Below are 21248 nucleotides of genomic sequence, written 5' to 3' on the forward strand. Positions count from 1 at the left end.
CCTCACCCCCTCCCCTCATGTCCTTTGCAGGCCGTCTGGGAGGGCGTGGAGGCGCTGCCCCCTTCCATGCATGTGATTGGTTGGCCGCCACACAACCTTTCCTTCCTGCACGTTCCTGACTTAAAACGAATTTTAGAATAAGTTCTGAAACGAATCAGTCTTTGCAGATCCTGGTTAACGAACCATGTGACGAAACTCTGGGTTGGTTCTTTTTCCTTGGCACCATTTTGACATTTCACCAAGAAAGAATAATTAATGTTGTTGTGTGTTCATCACGATGTAAACTGTCTGGAGTGATGTCTTTATCTCAAGCCGAATATACAGCTCTACACGTGTTTAACGTGAGCACCGTTCATTCTCAGAGCCTGTGCCCCATTTCAGATGACTTTTATGATCCTTTATGCTTTTGTAATATCGGTTTTCATATAAATAATTGTATGCATCTTTCTTCAGAATTGCTCAAGCAAAAATATTTACTAAATGTATGTCTACAGCATCCACTAGTGCAACGTTACCCAGCCTCTTGGCCAGTGGGGGTTCCAGGACTCCCAGAATAAATATGCATGAAATACATTTGTACGTACGGGGCCTCGATGTATGCAAATCTGTTTCAAGCATATTCTTTGTGGCAATCCTGAAAACCAGACTGGCTAAGCCTGCCGCCTGGGCAGGGATAGGAAACACTGCACTATTTTACAGTATACAATAGTGCAGTGTATACACTGGGCATGATAATACAATATATATGTTGTTTGTATTGTAAGTAATAAATGTAAGTATACACCATGCACTATTTTATCAATTACATATTGTAACTAATCTGATTCTTGGGACAAAACCTTCTCTTTGTTACAAATATACTTAACAACCATAAAAACTTGGCTATCTCACAATAGACTAAAATTAAATGCAGCAAAAACTGAACTAGTTTACCTTTCAACAGTACCAGATTCTATACATCAACCACCACAATCTTTCTCTTTGACAAACAGAACATACCCATAAAACCTCATGCAAAAAATTTAGGAATAATCATTGATTCAAAGTTGTCACTCTCCAAACACATATCCGAGACTGTTAAAAAAATCTTTCTTCAAATTACACATGCTCAAAAAACTAAACCGTTACTACTACCATCTGACTTCCGGACAATCACCCAAGCTCTAATTTTAACAAATTTGGATTACTGCAACGCATTATACTTAGGATTACCATTATCTTCAATACTGTTACGTATTATAAACCTTCAAGACAACTCCGATCTATGGACAAATGTTTACTAGAAATTCCATCAGTCAGAACTATCAGTTTAGCCTTAATACGAAAAAGAGCTTTCTCAGTAGCAGGTCCAATATTATGGAATTCTCTTCCTGAAAATATCCGCATTTTATCAAACCACAAAGAATTTAAGAAAATTTTAAAAACACCTATTTAATTACGCTTATAGAATAATATAGACTCTACAAACCTTTTGCTATATTTTAAAGACTCTTATTTTTGTATAAAACCTCTATATTGTGTCAATTTGTTCTATTCTATGTATGTACACTTGTAAAACCACTTAGACGGACATGTAAATGTCTTATTGTGCGGTATATAAAAATTTTTAAAGAAATAAATAAAGTACTGTATGTAATAAATATGTATACACCATGCACAATTGTTCAGTGTATGTATATTATATGTAATCCATGTAATAATGTATGTGTTCACCATGCATTATTTTACAGTATATCTGCTGTATGTATTTTATGTAAAATGTTCTAAGTTATTCTTTAAGTTACACTGTAAAAATAAGCAGCCTATGCCTTATTTACTGTTCTTTTACATGTGAACCGATGTGATATCTCGATCGAATGTCGGTATACAAAAACAAATAAACAAATATATAATATTGTAAGTACTGTATGTAATAAATGTATGTATGCATCATGCACAATAATGCATGTATTGTATGTAATAAATATTTATCTACACCATGCAGCATTTTACAGCATATATTGTATGTAATAATTGTATGTATACACCACACAGTATTTTACAGTATTTATATATTGTAAGTTCTGTATGTAATAAATGCATGTATACACCATGCAGTTTTTTCAGTATATATATTGTATGTATTGTATGTAACAAATGTATGTATGCACCATGCAGCATTTTACAGCATATAAATTGTATGTATTATATGTAATAATTGTATGTATACATCATGCAGTATTTTACAGTATAAATATATTGTCAGTTATGTATATAATAATTATATGTGTACACTGTGCAGTTTTTCAGTATATGTATTGTATGTAATAATTGTATGTATACACCACACAGTATTTTACAGTATTATATATGTAAGTTCTGTATGTAATATGCATGTATACACTGTACATTTTACAGTAATATATTGTATGTATTGTATGTAATAAATGTATGTATACACCATGTACTATTTTACAGTATATATATTGTATGTATTGTGTAATAAATGTATGTCTACACCATGCAGCATTTTACAGCATATAAATTGTATGTATTATATGTAATAATTGTATTATACATCATGCACTATTTTACTATAAATATATTGTAAGTTATGTATATAATAATTACTGTGTACACTGTGCAGTTTTTTCAGTATATATATGTATGTAATAAAGGTATGTATACACCATGCAGCATTTTACAGCATACATTGTATGTATTATATGTAATAATTGTATGTATAATACATGCACTATATTGCTACTCAAATACTATTTTGTTTCCGCTTTTCCCCATTTCTTTCTGGTTATTCCCGTCTATTCCTTTAATTCAAAATGTCTCTCCGTTTAGGTGAATGATTTGTGGAGAGCTGATGAGCATTTGCACACATACTTTCTATATTGATTCTATCTCTGTCCACCTCCCCATTCCCAGGCTCTATTCTGATACTGTGCCCTGCTTACCTGCTTCTGTTTGTCACTATTTTCTATTGAAGAATGCTTCACTAAGATTTCCTTTCTGCTGTGTCTATGGTAAAAAAACAAACAAAAAAAAAAAAAGCTCAGCAATTGAGTCCCTAAATGTAACGAGTATTTTTGTCTCCTGGCACTTCCTGCTTTCTCCGTTTTATCCAGCTCGTTTGGAATTGAGATCTTGCCGTACAACCATTGAATAGACCTTTCCTCTTGATCCATGTTTGATTATTTCATTTATTATGTATTTTATTGTTCCTTTATCAGAAACAACTGAGCAGGGTACAAAGCAGTCACTAAAAATGCAGAGGGAACGCGCGCGTGGTGCTGCGGCCAGAGCTCATCCTGCGCTCTCAGTCCAGCCAGCAGAGGTCGCCCTTAGCGAGGGCTGTGCGTGTCCCCAGGCCCCCTGATCCGGGGCGTGCAGCGCTGCCACTGAGCGCCAGTCTGGACATCAGGGCGCCCTGCGCGTTTCAGGTGTCGGTTCCTGCCCCAAAGAGCTTACATTCTAGGGGGTACCCGAGGCAATGCGATATTATAAAGTGACTTGCCCGAGATCCAAGGAATAAAAGCGGGATTTGAACGCTGGTGTCCCTGATTCACAACCTCCTTCTCGGTAAGCATTAGGCATGGAAGCAGAGAGTCCAAGGTGAGTAATTATATTCTCAAAACACCAATATCTGCCTCTTTAATACGAGTCCAGTTTCTTGTTGCAGCTATTACTAGTGCTGGTAAATAAAATGCTCCTGAATAAAAATCCCTTCCAGAAGCGATGCAGCCTAATGCTCTGTGCTCTCAGGATTCCCTCCGTCTGCCGATTTAATTAAAAAGAAATGGCTCCTTCTTCTCTTTAACATTAAAATAGCAGGGCAGGGTCTGTACACCAGGGAGGGCTGCAGAAGTGCAAGTCCTCAGCGGTTCTTATGTATGAGAGGAAAGCAAACTCCTTCCCCAGCTGCAGGAAGGGCTCCAATCCTGCCCCTGCCGCTGTGACTCTGTGAGGGGAAATGGCCTAACCTGCAGCAATTACCCTAACCCGCACCCACCCTAACCCGCACCCACCCTCACCTGCACCCACCCTAACCCGCACCCACCCTCACCTGCACCCACCCTAACCCGCACCCACCCTAACCCGCACCCACCCTCACCTGCACCCACCCTAACCCGCACCCACCCTAACCCGCACCCACCCTAACCTGCACCCAGCAGCAATTACCCTAAGAATTAATACAAAATGCAGTGGAAACAAAAGCTTGCTGGGCAGACCTTTCTCTGCCCTCCTTCACCTGCAGTGCTCACATCATTACTTCCTATGTATTTATTTATCTATAAAAGTTCCAGTATTTTGCCTTTTTCTATTATTATCATTCCAGCAGATTACAACGTCAAACATAAAGAAGCCAAAATATGAAACTGATAAAAGACAAACAATCATCTTCATGAAAGGAGAAGACGTCGCAAGGCAATAACCGGATAAACATGAAAATTGTGCATAAAAAGTCCTAAAGAGCCTGGGATTCTGTGCCAGCGGCGAGCGCCGGGGGCTCGCAGATCCCAGGCAGGGCCAGCGTCCACTCCATGCACAGGGAGCTTCCTTCTCAGGCTTTCTATGCTACAGAGGTTTAATAATAATAAAAAAAAGACTTTCCCACTGTTTTTCTCCTTTTTGTTATAAGAAAGACATTTCCCACGGATCCTTCTTACTCTATAAGATTAAAATTCCCAGGAAAACCAAAAAAAATCTGAAGAGAAAGTGGCTACCGATGCTGCCAGCGTTAAAGTCCTTTGGAAGCAATAGGAAGGGTAGGCCCTGCCATAGTCCAACCACACTCCCACAATCTCCTTTCAATGAAAAGTACTTTATCGCCAGCCCTAACCTGCACCAGCCATGAGCCCATCCGCACCTGGCGAGGAGAACCACGAATAATCCAACCTCTGACTGCTTCACCTCTAATGCAGGCTGCTGATACCCCCACCCCCCAGCCAGGGGCTATAGACCTGCCCCCTGCCCCGCCAGGACCCGAAGTTATATTATGAGGGGATATAACCCTGACCCCTGCCCCGCCAGGGACCCGATGTTATATTATGAGGGAATATAACCCTGACCCTGCCCGTCAGGGACCCGATGTTATATTATGAGGGGAAATAACCCTGACCCCTGCCCGTCAGGGACCCGAAGTTATATTATGAGGGGAAATAACCCTGACCCCTGCCCCGTCAGGGACCCGATGTTATATTATGAGGGGATATAACCCTGACCCCTGCCCCGTCAGGGACCCGATGTTATATTATGAGGAGATATAACCCTGAGCCCTGCCCCGTCAGGGACCCGAAGTTATATTATGAGGGGAAATAACCCTGACCCCTGCCCCGTCAGGGACCCGATGTTATATTATGAGGGGAAATAACCCTGACCCCTGCCCCGTCAGGGACCCGATGTTATTATGAGGGGAAATAACCTGACCCCTGCCCCGTCAGGGACCCGAAGTTATATTATGAGGGGAAATAACCCTGACCCCTGCCCGTTAGGGACCCGATGTTATATTATGAGGGGATATAACCCTGACCCCTGCCCCGTCAGGGACCCGATGTTATATTCTGAGGGGATATAACCCTGAGCCCTGCCCCGTCAGGGACCCGATTTATATTATGAGGGGAAATAACCTGACCCCTGCCCCGTCAGGAACCCGATGTTATATTATGAGGGAATAAACCCTGAGCCCTGCCCCGTCAGGAACCCGATGTTATATTATGAGGGGATATAACCCTGACCCCTGCCCCGTCAGGAACCCGATGTTATATATATGAGGGGATATAACCCTGAGCCCTGCCCCGTCAGGAACCCGATGTTATATATATGAGGGAAATAACCCTGACCCCTGCCCCGTCAGGGACCCGATATTATATTATGAGGGAATAACCCTGACCCCTGCCCCGCCAGGGACCCGAAGTTATATTATGAGGGGATATAACCCTGACCCCTGCCCCGTCAGGGACCCGATGTTATATTATGAGGGAATATAACCCTGACCCCTCCCCCATCAGGGACCCGATGTATATATATGAGGGAATATAACCCTGACCCCTACCCCGTCAGGAACCCGATGTTATATTATGAGGGGATATAACCCTGAGCCCTGCCCCCGTCAGGAACCCGTTATGTTATTTAGGGGAAATAACCCTGACCCCTGCCCCGTCAGGGACCCGATGTTATATTATGAGGGATATAATACCCTGACCCTGCCCCGTCAGGGACCCGATGTTATATTATGAGGGGATATAACCCTGAGCCCTGCCCCTCAGGAACCCGATGTTATATTATGAGGGGAAATAACCCTGACCCCTGCCCCGTCAGGGACCCGATGTTAATTATGAGGGGATATAACCCTGACCCTGTCCCGTCAGGGACCCGATGTTATATTATGAGATAATATACCCTGACCCCTGCCCCGTCAGGGACCCGATGTTATATTATGAGGGGATAAACCCTGAGCCCTGCCCCGTCAGGAACCCGATGATATATTATGAGGGGAAATAACCCTGACCCCTGCCCCGTCAGGGACCCGATTTATATTATGAGGGGATATAACCCCTGACCCCTGCCCCGTCAGGGACCCGATGTTATATTATGAGGGTAATAACCCTGAGCCCTGCCCCGTCAGGGACCCGATGTTATATTATGAGGGGATATAACCCTGAGCCCTGCCCCGGTTAGGGACCCGATGTTATATTATGAGGGGATATAACCCTGACCCCTGCCCCGTCAGGGACCCGATGTTATATTATGAGGGAATATAACCCTGAGCCCTGCCCCGTCAGGGACCCGATGTTATATATGAGGGGATATAACCCTGAGCCCTGCCCCGTTAGGGACCCGATGTTATATTATGAGGGGATATAACCCTGACCCCTGCCCGTCAGGGACCCGATGTTATTTATGAGGGATATAACCCTGACCCCTGCCCCGTCAGGGACCCGATATATATTATAGGGGATATAACCCTGAGCCCTCCCCCGTCAGGGACCCGATGTTATATTATGAGGGGATATAGCCCTGACCCCTGCCCCGTCAGGGACCCGATGTTATATTATGAGGGGATATATCCCTGAGCCCTGCCCCGTCAGGGACCGAAGTATATTATGAGGGGATATAACCCTGACCCCTGCCCCGTCAGGGACCCGATGTTATATTATGAGGGGATATAACCCTGAGCCCTGCCCCGTCAGGGACCGAAGTTATATTATGAGGGGATATAACCCTGAGCCCTGCCCCGTCAGGGACCCGATGTTATATTATGAGGGGATATAACCCTGACTCCTGCTCCGTTAGGGACCCGGTGTTATATATGAGGGGATATAACCTGAGCCCTGCCCCGTCAGGGACCCGATGTTATATTATGAGGGGATATAACCCTGACTCCTGCCCCGTTAGGGACCGATGTTATATTACGAGGGAATATAACCCTGAGCCCTCCCCGTCAGGGACCCGATGTTATATTATGAGGGGGATATAACCCTGACTCCTGCCCCGTTAGGGACCCGATGTTATATATGAGGGGATATAACCCTGAGCCCTGCCCCGTCAGGGACCCGATATTATATTATGAGGGATATAACCCTGACTCCTGCCCCGTTAGGGACCCGATGTTATATTACGAGGGGATATAACCCTGACTCCTGCCCCGTTAGGGACCCGATGTTATATTATGAGGGGATATAACCCTGAGCCCTGCCCCGTCAGGGACCCGATATTATATTGTGAGGGGATATAACCCTGAGCCCTGCCCCGTTAGGGACCCGATGTTATATTATATTGAGGATATAACCCGACTCTGCCCCGTCAGGGACCCGATGTTATATTATGAGGGGATATAGCCCTGACCCCTGCCCCGTCAGGGACCCGATGTTATATTATGAGGGGATATAACCCTGAGCCCTGCCCCGTTAGGGACCCGATGTTATATTATGAGGGGATATAACCCTGACCTCCACCCCCGTCAGGGACCCGATGTTATATTATGAGGGATATAACCCTGACTCCTGCCCCGTTAGGGACCCGATATTATATTATGGGGATATAACCCTGAGCCCTGCCCCGTCAGGGACCCGATGTTATATTATAGGGGATATAGCCCTGACCCCTGCCCCGTTAGGGACCCGATGTTATATTATGAGGGATATAACCCTGAGCCTGCCCCGTCAGGGACCCGATATTATATTATGAGGGGATATAGCCCTGACCCCTGCCCATTAGGGACCCGATGTTATTTATGAGGGGATCAGCCCCAGTTTAGGTAATATTTTATTTTATGTAACTCATGCGAAAGAGTGGAAATGTGCAGATGTAGGAAATTAGAAGTAAATATATTTCTAACCTGCCTTATAAAAGCTTTGCAGTTAGAGAAGTCTTTGAAGGCATAAGAGAGGGGAAAAGAGAAATCTGAATTGCCATTGCAGGTGGCTTTTCCCTCCTGCCCCCCCTGTGCCTGCCTTCAGCTTTCAGCGTTATAGAGAGCGCTAGAGAGAGCCGCGGCTTTACCGCTCGGCAGGAAGATTTCAGCGCCGGGAAATGACATTTATCGCAGGGAAACGGTGAAATGCGGCGCCGTTTTTGCAACCAAAATCTTCCTTCCCGTGAAACATCTTTCTTGGTTGGAATATTTGGGATTTTTATTATTATTGGATTTCCTCCGCACTTCTCAGTGCATTTATCACTCAGCCAGTGCCTGGCACAGGTTTGGGGACAGAAATCTTAATTCTCTCTGCAGTTGATGGAAGACTTTTGTTTTTTTTAATAAGAAGAGGGTTTGCATGAAGGTTAGAAAACAAAGTGTAAAAGCCTTGCAAACAGGTCCCAGAAATCGCCAAACCCTGGAGCCTTTTTCAGGTTCAATATAAAAAGTCCGAAGCTCCGGCGGCGCTGGAAACCTTTTCAGATCTCGTAAACCCGTTATAATCCCGTTTCCCCCCGAATCTAATTTCCACAAAACAAAACAAGTAAAATCCCAGGCAGAACTGGTGATTTCTCGGAAGACAGAGGAGAAAAGGAAAAGGAGGAGGCGCTCATGCAATGCATAACCGAGAGGATTCCCCAAGCCTGGGGCGAGCAACAACGAAATATCCCACAAATATCCCGCAAATATCCCGCAAATATCCAACAATATCCCTCAAATATCCAACAAATATCCCGCAATATCCAACAAATATCCCACAAATATCCCACAAATATCCCACAAACAAATTCCCACAAATATCCCAGAAATATCCCACAAATATCCCGCAAATATCCAACAAATATCCCAGAAATATCCCAGAAATATCCCACAAACAAATATCCCACAAATATCCCAGAAATATCCCACAAATATCCCACAAATCCAACAAATATCCCAGAAATATCCCAGAAATATCCCAAACAAATATCCCACAAATATCCCACAAATAAATATCCCAGAAACATCCTACAAATATCCCGCAAATATCCCACAAATATCCCACAAATATCCCTCAAATATCCCACAAATATCCCACAAATATCCCAGAAATATCCCAGAAATATCCCACAAAAATATCCCACAAATATCCCACAAATAAATATCCCAGAAACATCCTACAAATATCCCGCAAATATCCCACAAATATCCCACAATATCCCTCAAATATCCCACGAATATCCACAAATAAATATCCCAGAAATAAATATCCCACTGCTGCCACCCTCCCCCTCACCTGTGCCGCCTCTTCTTCCGCTTCTGCTTTGACCTAAGGAGGGCTTGGAGATCTTTCTGTCCGAGGAGCAAACATCTCGGAATCTGAAAGAAGGAGAGAAGATGGAGGAGATCTTACCCTTGCAGCCCCGGCCTAGCCCCGATATCCCGCGCATCCCCGCTAACACCGCAGCGGAAATATCCACAGGTCCCCCTCCATTTCTGCCTTTCCTTTCCTTTCCTCTTCCAATTTATTCGTATAAATTAGCTTTACCTTGGTCGTCGCTGCCATTCTCTCTCATGTGAGGCTTGTTTTGTTACGAGAGTTTCTGTTCGCGTTTCTTTTTCTTCGTTATGGGAAAATATTTCGTTTGCTCCGGAATAAAGCTAAATTCTCAGAAAACGAAGGCACCGATTTCATTCCGCCCTCATAATATTTCTGGCTCCTATTTTCATAAAGTGCGGCTCCAATATTAAAAAAAAATAAAGCAACGCAGGAAATATTTAATAGAATTATTTCTAACGAAAGAGAGAGAAAGTCACCTCTCAGTGTTTACGTGCCGCGATAAATTCTCCTCTCCGAGGAGCAGCCCCGGACTCCTGAACGAAACGAAAACGCGGTCCCGGGGAGGCGCCGAGCGCGGGGTGAGGGGGGAACCGAGACGACAGGACACAGGGGAAACGAATTTCGGGAGCCTTCGCCCGCCCCTCCCCCCGCTCCCCCCGCCTCCCCCCTACCTGAGCTGGCGGTCTGGCTGCTTCGTCGGCGGCCCCGGCTCGGCCCAGAGGACTGCAGGTGCAGGGCGGGGGGCTCGGCCAGCACCTCCAGGAAGCTGGGCTGGGCGGTAGAAGCCCGGGATGGCGCCGGCCCCCAGAAGCCCCAACGCCCACCCCCCCGGGGCTGAGCAGCGGGGGCGCCGGGCGGCAGGGGGTGCGGGCCGGCCCGGGGCTTGCAGGGCGGCTCCTTGTTCAGGCCCAGGATCTCCTGGATGCCGAAGCCGGTGCATCGGGGAGGGTTGGCCGGGCTGCTCTTGGCAGGATCCCCCTGGGCAGGCGGCAGCACCAGCCCCTCTTTGCCCGTCATGGTCGGGGTAACTGCAGCCTCTCCTGCGAGCAAAGCTCCAGAGCCCGCGCCAAGTCCCCTTTTATCCTACAAGAGGGGTCAGAGCCGGCAGCCAATCAGAGGGGCAGAGAAAAGCCAAAACCAGCATCTGCCTGCAGCAGTGGAAAGGGTGGGGAGGGGGGGAGCGGGGGTCTCCACAGTCACACCCAGGGAGGATGAGGCGAGAGCCCAGCAGGAAGAGGAGAAGAGAGCCGGGGTCTGAGTGCCAGAGGCAGGAGGAGGAAAGATTCAGGGGCTAAACACCAAGGGAAGAAGAGACAGCCAGGGGCTACGCATCCAGGGAGAGGAGAGGGAGGAGATCGAGAGCTGGGAGACACACACTCACATTCAGAGAGGAGAAAAGCCGGGGGCTACACAAACCATGGACAGAAGAAAGGACCCAGAGAGGAGGAGACAGGGGTGGGTAACACACCCAGAGACAGAAGGAGAGAGGAAGGGGAACCAGGAGCCAGCGTTGCACACTCACCAACCTGAGAGGAGACATCCAGAGGCTTCACAACCAGGAACAAGGGAAGAGAGGCAGGTGTTGGACACACAGGTAGAATAGGAGAGAGGAGAGGGAGACAGAACCCACACACAGAAAGTTGGAGGTATGGGGGGGAGAAGAGAATGGAATTGGAAGTCTCCAGAGGAATTAAGCGATGAGATCTGACAGAGAGGGAGAATAATATTGAAGGTGTGGTGAAATGGAGTAGATGGGGATGAATGATACTGAAGTGTGGTGGAATGAAGTGGGGATGAATGGTTTTGAAGAATTGTGGAATGTCGTTGGATTGGGGGAAAATGGTATTTAAGGTGTGGTGGAATGGAGTGGGGTTGGGGTTGGGGAAATGGTATTGAAGGTATGGTGGAATGAGTGGGGTCGGGTGAATGGTATTGTAAGTGTGGTGGAATAAGTGGGGTCAATGGTATTGAAGGTGCTTATAGAATGAAGTAGGATTGGGAAGAAGAATAGTATTGAAGATGTAGTGAAATGGAGTGGGGGAATGATCTTGAAGGTTTGGTAGAATGAAGTGGGATTGAGAGGAAATGGTATTGAAGATGTGGTGGAAAAGAGTGAAGTTGAGATGAAGAATGGTATTGAAGATGTGATGGAATGGAGTAAAGGTTGGGGGGAGAATTGGTATTGAAGGTGTGGTAGAATGGAGTAGGTGGAAGAATATTATGAAGGTATGGTGAATGGAGTGAGGTTGGGAAATGCTATTGAAGGTGTGGTGGAATAGAGTGGGATCTAGGGATAAATAGAATTGAAGTTTTGGTGGGCTGGAGTGGGTTTGGGTCAATGTTATTGAAGGTGTGGTTGATTGGAGTGGGAGGGAAGAATGATATGGAAGATGTGTTGGTATAGAGTGGGGAAGAATAGCATTTAAGTTAGTTAGTGGAATGGAGTGGCGGAGGAGAATGGTATTGGTAGAATGGAGTGAAGATGGAAGGGAGAATGGTATTGAAGGTGGGGGAGGAAATAATATTGAAGGTGTGGTGGAGTGGATTGCGGTTGGGGGTACAAGAATGGTATTGAAGGAGTGGTGGAATGGAATGAGGGAATGAAGATAGGGGTAAAATATTGATGGTGTGGAGGAATGGAGAGAAGGGGGAGAATGGCATTGAAGGTGTGATGCAATGGATTAGGGGGAGAAAGCTATTGAAGGTGCAGTGGAATGAAGTGGGGTCATGGGGAATGAAATTGAAAGAGTGGTGGAATGGAAAGGATTGGGGGAATGAAACTGGATTGTATGGTGGAGTGGAGTGGGGCTATGGGAGAATGATATTGAAATTATGGAGGAATGGAGATGCAAGGAGAATGATATCGAAGGTGTGGTGGAATGGTGAAGTTGAGGAAGTGGTATTGGATATGTGATGGAATAGTGGATGTTGAGGAAGTGGTATTGGATGTGTGGTAGAATGGTGGAGTTCAGGAAGTGGTATTGGATGTGTGGTGGAATGTGGAGTTCAGGAAGTGGTATTTTAGGTGTGGTGGAATGTAATGTGGTTGGGGAATGGGATTTGAAGGTACTTGGGGAGAATGGTATTGAAATTGTGGTGGAATGGAGTGAACTTCAGGAGGAGAATAGTATTGAGGGTGTGTTGGAGTGGAGTGCAGTTGTGGGAGATAGAATGGTACTAAAGCAGTGGTGGAATGGAGATGCAGGGGAAATGATATTGGAGGTGTGGTGGAGTGGAGTTGGGGTCAGGGGAATAGTATTGGATATGTGTGGAGTGGAGTGTAGTTGGGGAAGTGATATTAGATGTGTGGTGGATTGGTGGAGTTGAGGAAGTGGTATTGGATGTGTGGTGGAATGGTGGAGTTGAGGAAGTGGTATTGGATGTGTGGTGGAATGGTGGAGTTCAGGAAGTGGTATAGGATGTGTGGTGGAACGATGGAGTTGAGGAAGTGGTATTGGATGTGTGGTGGAATGGTGGAGTTGAGGAAGTGGTATTGGATGTGTGGTGGAATGTGGAGTTCAGGAAGTGGTATTGGATGTGTGGTGGAATGTGGAGTTCAGGAAGTGGTATAGGATGTGTGGTGGAATGGTGAAGTTGAGGAAGTGGTATTGGATGTGTGGTGGAATGGTGGAGTTGAGGAAGTGGTATTGGATGTGTGGTGGAATGTGGAGTTCAGGAAGTGGTATAGGATGTGTGGTGGAATGGTGAAGTTGAGGAAGTGGTATAGGATGTGTGGTGGAATGGTGAAGTTGAGGAAGTGGTATTGGATGTGTGGTGGAATGTGGAGTTCAGGAAGTGGTATTGGATGTGTGATGGAATGTGGAGTTCAGGAAGTGGTATAGGATGTGTGGTGGAATGGTGAAGTTGAGGAAGTGGTATAGGATGTGTGGTGGAATGGTGAAGTTGAGGAAGTGGTATTGGATGTGTGGTGGAATGTGGAGTTCAGGAAGTGGTATTGGATGTGTGGTGGAATGTGGAGTTCAGGAAGTGGTATTTTAGGTGTGGTGGAATGTAATGTGGTTGGGGAATGGTTTTGAAGGTACTGGGGGAGAATGGTATTGAAATTGTGGTGGAATGGAGTGAACTTCAGGGGGAGAATAGTATTGAGGGTGTGTTGGAGTGGAGTGCAGTTGTGGGAGATAGAATGGTACTAAAGCAGTGGTGGAATGGAGATGCAGGGGAAATGATATTGAAGGTGTGGTGGAGTGGAGTGGGGTCAGGGGAATGGTATTGGATATGTGGTGGGGGAGTGGAGTGGGGTTGAGGAAGTGGTATTTTAGGTGTGGTAGAATGTAATGTGGTTGGGGAATGGTTTTGAAGGTACGATAGAATGGAGATGCAGGGGAAATGATATTGGAGGTGTGGTGGAAAGGAGTGGGGTTGTGGGAAGAAGAGTGTTGAAAGTGTAATGGAATGGAATGGGTTGGGGGAAATGGTTTTGAAGGTCTGGTGAGATGGCATTGGATGGGCTGAATAATGGTATTGATGCTGTAATGGCATGACATTGGGATTGGGGGAATGTTTTTGAAGGTGTGGTGTGAAAAAGTGGGATCAGGAAAATGGTATTGGATATGTGGTGGAGTGGAGTGTGTTAGGGAGACTGGTATTGAAGGTGTGGTCTAGTGGAATGGTTTTGGGTAGAGAATAGTGTTGAAAGTGTGGTGGAATGAAGTGGGGGAAGAATGGTATTGAATGTTTAGTGGAATGGACTGGGGGAGAATGATATTGAAATTGTGGTGGGAATGGAGTGAACTTCAGGGGGGAGAACAGTATTGAGGGTGTGTTGGAGTGGAGTGCAGTTGTGGGAGATAGAATGGTACTAAAGCAGTGGTGGGGAAGATGGTATTTAAGTTGTGGTGGAATGGAATGGAGGGGAGATTGAAGGTACGGTAGAATGGAGTGAGGTCGGGAGAATGACATTCAGGGCTGGCGCAACCCACTGTGTAAGCCGTGCACTTGCATTGGCGCGGTGGCCTGAAGGGGGCGGCAACCTGGGGGTGCAGTCAGCCCCAAGATGAAGACAAAGCGGCTGACCCGCCACCACCGGACCCCACCAGGAGGCCAAGAATAGGAAGATGCCACTGCCGCATGGCCAGTTCCCAATTCACTGCACGTTGATTCCCAACCCATTGCTCAGCCTGAGTGAAAGGAGCTGTGGAATTGCCCTGTGCTCCCAACTTGCCAAGCAGCCAGAAGAAAAAAAGGCTGGAAAGTGAGTCCCAACCTACCCCATGGCAGAAGTGAAGAGGAGGAGGACCCATGGCTGCCAGGAGAGCCCTTGGTGTGTGTGTGAGAGAGGGAGCCGATATGTGTGTGTATGAGCAGAAGGGAACCTGTGTCTGAGCATGTGTTTGCATGTGTCTGAGTATATGTGTGTGAAAGGGAGCACGCATGTGTGTGTGACAGGAAGCATGTGTGTGTGAGAGGGTGTGTGTATGTGTGTGTGTATCTAAACATGTGTTTGTGAAAGGGAGCCTTGAGACCAGTGAAGAGACCAAGCTGTAGAGGTGATGGAGTAGAGGTCTAGATGGTTCTTTTTAAGCAATAAATTTTGCAGTTTAATCAGGAAAAGTATTGTGGTATCCAATATAGGGTATTCTCTGAATGGGTGGGAGTCCAGGCCTGCCACTTCTCGTCGTGTGTGTTCTGAGCATGTGTGTGTGAGAGAGGGATCATGGTGTGTGTGTGTCAGCATGTGTGTGGTGTGTGAGAGAGAGGCTGTGGGGCGGATTTTCAGAGCCCTGCTCGCGTAAATCCGCCCAAAACCGGGCGGATTTACGCGAGCAGGGCCCTGCGCGCCGGGAAGCCTATTTTACATAGGCCTCCCGGCGCGCGCAGAGCCCCGGGGCGCGCGTACGTCCCGGGGTTCTCGGAGGGGGGCGTGTCGGGGGGCGGGGGGCCGGAGCGCGCGGCGTTGCGGGGGCATGTCGACAGCGTTTTGGGGGCGGGTACGGGGCGTGGCTACGGCCCGGGGGCGTGGCCGCCGCCCTCCGTACCCGCCCCCAGGTCGCGGCCCGGCGCGCAGCAGGCCCGCTGGCGCGCGGGGATTTACGTCTCCCTCCGGGAGGCGTAAATCCCCCGACAAAGGTAAGGGGGGGGTGTAGACAGGGCCGGGTGGGTGGGTTAGGTAGGGGAAGGGAGGGTAAGGTGAGGGGAGGGCAAAGGAAAGTTCCCTCCGAGGCCGCTCCGATTTCGGAGCGGTCTTGGAGGGAACGGGGGGAGGCAGCGCGGCTCGGCGCGCGCAGGCTATACAAAATCGATAGCCTTGCGCGCGCCGATCCAGGATTTTAGTGGATACACGCGGCTGCGCGCGTATCTACTAAAATCCAGCGTACTTTTGCTTGAGTCTGATGCGCAAGCAAAAGTAGGCTGATCGCGCTTCTTTTAAAATCTACCCCTGTATGTGTTATGTTCGTGGACCCTTGGGCCGGCTGAGACTGCGGATGTTATCCTGTGGGAACCCACAGGGAGCGTCACAGCCGGGAGGCGGTGCTGAAGAGACTCCGGAGAAGACTTCACCACTGGAAGTCCAAGGGCCCCCAGGAGGAGCCCATAGGAACCCGGACCTCTTGGACTTAGGTGGGACCCTATGCAACCAAGGATCCGGGCAGTGGCCGAAGAAGTGGACGAAGAGGACGGCTGGGGCGCAGGAGGCTGGAAGAATCTTCACCCTCGGAAGCCCGCAGCTCCCCTGGGAGGAGCCCATGAGAGCCCAAGCCGCTGGGATTTAGGAGAATCCTCTGGGCCAGCAAGTACCAGATACCTGAGGTGGTGGAAGAGGCTGAAGTCAGAGTCCAAGAATGAAGCTGGGTCAGAAGCCAGAAGTCAGAGGTCCGAAGCCAGAGCCAGCGGCGGAAGCTGGAATCAGAGTCGTGGGACAGAGCCGGGTCAGAAGCCAGAAATCAGAAGTCAAAACCAAAACCAGGGGCGGAAGCTGAAGACGAAGTCAGGAGACAAAACCGGGTCAGAAGCCAGAAGACGAAGAGATGATCCAAGAACCAAACGCAGTAACTAGTAACTCAGGGGACTGAGTGAACCTCGTTGCAAGGCACTGAAGATGTCCAGAAGCAGGGTTTTAAATACCCTGATAGCGTCTGACATCATCCGAGGCAGGGCTTGAGTTTCCCGCGCTGGCCCCTTTAAGAGGGACTCCTCCCCACGCACGCGCGTCTAGGGGGGCGGGGCCAGCTGTAGCGGATCGTCGGCATCTCTCCCGGGATGGGAGAGATGCGCTGGAGGCCATGCAGGCCCGAGGAGGCCTCGAAACAGCCCAGGCCATACCCGAGGTAGGTGGAGGGACCGGGGCATGGCCCGGGACCGTAACAGTACCTCCTCCCCTATACCCCCTTCTCGGGGGTCTGGGTTTAGCCGGGTGCTCTAGATGGAACTGGTGGAGAAGACTTTTGTCCAGGATATGGGATGATGGTTCCCATGAATTGTCCTCTGGACCGTACCCCTCCCACGAGAGGAGGTACTCCCACCCGCGACGGTAGAACTTAACGTCCAGGATATCTTTCACGGTGTTGTAAGTACATCTTGGTCGGCAGAGGCAATGGCGGGCTCGAGAGGCTTGGCATGAATTGCGGAGAGAACCACTGGTTAGAGCAGAGACACGTGGAAAACATTGTGGATCCTCAGGGTGGACGGCAGTCGTAGCCGATAGGACACTGCCCCAATGCGCTCTGCCACTGTGAAAAGACCGATGTAGCAGGGAGCCAGCCACATAGAGGAAATACGTAACTGAATGTTTTTGGTACTTAACTATACCTTCTCTCCCGGGTGGAAGACCGGAGCAGGTCGTCGTGACCTGTCTGCGTATACTTTAGCCTTGGCGGCTGTCCGACGAAGTTTCTCCTGGGTGGACCGCCAGAGGTTGCGCAATTGTGCCGTAAATTGCACTGCAGGCGACGGTACTGTCAGCGACAAAGGCAATGGATGCCTAGAGTTCTTTCCATCGACCAACTGAAAAGGAGACAGGTTAGTTGCAGAGTGTTTGTGGCGGTTATATGAGAACTCTGGCCAGGGTAACAAGGTGACCCAGTCATCTTGAAGGTCTCCAACGAAGGCCTGAAGGAAGGTCTTTAGAGTTCAGTTGGTCCGTTCAGCCTGGCCGTTGCCCTGGGGGTGAAAGGCGGTTGTCAGGTCCAGTTTCACCCCGAATTTCCTGCAGAGGGTCTTCCAATACTTTGCCATAAACTGGGGACCACGGTCTGAGGTGATGTGTGAAGGGAGTCCATGTAGTCGGAAGATGTGCTGTGTAAAGAGATTAACCAACTCTGGCACTGAAGGCAGTTTGGCGAGAGTAACGAAGTGGGCCATCTTCGAGAAACGGTTGACCATGACCCAGATCACAGTCTTCCCATCAGAAACAGGCAAATCTACAATAAAATCTGTGGTCAGATAAGTCCAGGGCTCAGTGGGAATGGGTAGCGGCTGAAGGAGCCCCCAGAGGCATCTATGTAAGGGTTTCTGCCGGGCACAGGTAGACACGACTGAACATAGAGTCGGACGTCTTTCTTGACCTGCGGCCACCAGTAGAACTCTGTCAGAAGTTCCAGGGTCCTGGCTGTTCCTGGATGCCTGGCAGTCAGGGAATCGTGGGCCCATGCTAACACTCTCCTATGGGAACGAGAGGGCACTACAGTCTTACCTGCGGGGGCCACCTCGGATGCAGCCAGAAGAACGTTTGCCGGGTCCAGAATGTACTGAGGCAGGTTGATGGTATCTTCTGTCTCCATTGTGCGGGAGAGAGCATCCGCACGGACGTTCTTGGATGCCGGTCGGTAACGAAGGGAAAAATTGAAACGGCTGAAAAAGAGTGACCAGCGCGCCTGCCGTGGATTAAGACGCTGGACACGGCACAGATACTCCAGGTTCTTATGTTCTGTGTAAATGACTACTGGGTTCTGGGCCCTCTCCAACCATTGGCGCCATTCTTCGAAAGCCAGTTTGATGGCCAGCAGCTCTTTATCCCCTATGCCGTAGTTCCTTTCTGCAGGCGAGAACTTGTGTGAGTAGTAGGAACACGGCAGGGATTTACCTCCATTGGACAATTGGCTTAGAATGGCCCCGACAGCTATGTCGGAGGCGTCGACCTCCACGATGAACTGGCATTGAGGGTCTGGGTGGCTGAGGCAGGTGTCTTGGAGGAATGCGTTCTTCAATTCCTGAAACACTCGTAGAGCTGTCGCCAACCAGTTCCTGGCATCGGCTCCCTTTCTGGTGAGGGCCGTCAACGGAGCCACCATCTGGGAATAACGGGGAATAAATTGCCGACAAAAATTTGCAAACCCGAGGAACCGCCGAAGCGCTTTGACTCCCACCGGTTGAGGCCAATCTTTGATGGCCGCGACCTTCTCTGGGTCCATATGCAACCCTGTGGAGGATACAATGTACCCAAGGAAGGGCAGTGATTCTTGCTCAAATTGGCATTTCTCAAGTTTCGCATACAGTCGATTATCTCGCAATTTCTGCAGCACTTGGCGGACATCGTGATGGTGAGTCTCCAAGTCCTTTGAATATATTAGTACATCATTAAGGTAGACAATTACGGAGATATGTAACATCTCCCTTAGGACCTCGTTCATGAGGTTTTGAAAAACCGCCGGGGCATTGCAAAGACCGAAGGGCATGATCAAGCATTCGTAGTGGCCATCCCTTGTGTTAAATGCGGTCTTCCATTCGTCGCCGGGCCAAATCCTCACCAGGTTATAGGTCCCACGGAGATCTGATTTTGTGAAAACCTTGGCCCCCTGGAGTCTATCCAGGAGCTCTGGAATCAAGGGCAAAGGGTACCGGTCACGGCGGGTAATGCTGTTCAGGCCACGGTAATCTATGCAGAGTTGGAGGGAGCCGTCCTTTTTAGCTACAAAGAAGAACCCCACTCCAGCCGGGGATTTTGACAGTTGAATGAATCCCCAGTCCAGGTTCTCCTGGATATATGCGGATATGGCCTGCATCTCATGGAGTGACAACGGGTACACAGGTCCTCGTGGTGGCGTGGTACCCGGAAGCCAGTTAATCGCACAGTCGAAAGGGCGGTGCTCCAGGAGGATCTCAGCTTTCTCCTTGGAGAAGACATCGAGGTAGTCCTGATAGTGGGGTAGCAATGCCAACGAAGTCATCAGGAGAGGTATCCTTGGTCGAGGAACAGCTGTCAAGCAAGAGTTGAAGCACGATGGCCCCCAGGATGCCTCCTGGAGGGTATCCTAAGAGATTACAGGAGAGTGCTTCCGCAGTCAAGGTAGCCCCAGGATGACCGGATGCATGGACTTTTCCAGGATGAGGAACGAAATCTCCTCCACATGCAGAATACCAGTGCGTAGTGTTAGAGGCCTGGTACGAGTAGCGATGGTCCCTGGAAGAAGTCTCCCCTGAATAGAAATCACATGGAGAGGGGGTCTTTGGGGTTGAACCCCAATCTGGAGTTGCTGGACCAAGTCCTTGAGGATGAAGTTTCCCCCGACTCCAGAATCAATCAGGACTAACGTATCGAACTCTCCTTCGGGAAGGAGTAAGGTCACCGGGATGGTGCACGGGGAGGCAGAAGTGGTGTGACTTAGGGTTAGTGCCCCGACTGTCCCTAGGTCTGAGCGTTTCCCGGACGCTCGCTGCAGCAGGCAAGGAAATGGCCCTTGCCACTGCAATACAGGCACAGGCCTAGGGAAAGACGTCTTCTCTCTTCTTGAGAGATAGGCCCCCGGCCCACCTGCATGGGTTCGGGATCTTGAACCCCCGGAGAGGCAGAAGGGGAGTGCCCGTTTCAGAAAGGTGTGGCTCTGGAGCTCCCGGATCTGTGAACAGGCCTCCTCTCCCAGAACCGGCATTGGATACGGTGGTCCACGTGGCCCGCCAGATCAATGAGATCGTTCAAGTCTTCCGGGAGATCTCTGGCCGCCAACTCATCCTGAGGTCTTGGGGAGAGACTTTCCAAAAAGATGCCGTGCAGGCTATCACTTCCCCAGTTCAATTCGGCAGCAAGAGTCTGAAAGTCCACGGCGTGTTCAGCCAAAGGCCGGTTACCCTGATGCAGCTGGAGCAGTTTGGATGCGGCAATAGGTCTGCGGGAGGACTCATTGATGATCCGCCGAAAGGAGGTGACGAATTGTACCAGATTGGCTACGCGGGAGTCCTGACGCTCCCACAGGGTGGAGGCCCACACCAAGGGTCTCCCATCCAACAGGGAGATAATATAGCTTGTCTTGACCCCGTCCATCGGGAACTGAGCTGGAAGAAGATTGAAGCGAATATAGCACTGGTTCAGGAATCCTCGGCAAAGCTTCGCATCCCCTGAAAATCACAAGGGTGCTGACATCTGTATGGGTGCCACTGTTCCAGTATTGGTCTCAGCTCCAGGTACCAGGGAACTGGAAGCAGTGGCTCCGCCAACGCGGTCAGCTAGTCCCTGCACTGTTGCCATCAAGGACTCAAGGCAAGTTTGCTGTTGTTGCAGCCGCTGTTCAATTCACGGGATGGCTTTTAAGCCTGCAAGAGTCGCCGGGTCCATGGCCTTGCAAACTG

At 48.9% G+C, this 21248-nt stretch overlaps 1 protein-coding gene across 1 annotated transcript in view; it reads right to left on the reverse strand.

The window, feature by feature from the left end:
- The window catches only part of LOC115089351 (visual system homeobox 2-like), a 205117-nt gene extending 194372 nt beyond the window's left edge, over positions 1 to 10745 (reverse strand). Inside the window, 3 exon segments of the mRNA XM_029597440.1 lie at positions 9684 to 9711; positions 9714 to 9758; positions 10400 to 10745. Coding sequence (XP_029453300.1) covers positions 9684 to 9711; positions 9714 to 9758; positions 10400 to 10745 — 419 coding nt within the window.
- Positions 10746 to 21248: the final 10503 nt, after the last annotated feature.

This window comes from Rhinatrema bivittatum, chromosome 4, assembly GCF_901001135.1.
Source record: "Rhinatrema bivittatum chromosome 4, aRhiBiv1.1, whole genome shotgun sequence".
Lineage (NCBI taxonomy): Eukaryota > Metazoa > Chordata > Amphibia > Gymnophiona > Rhinatrematidae > Rhinatrema > Rhinatrema bivittatum.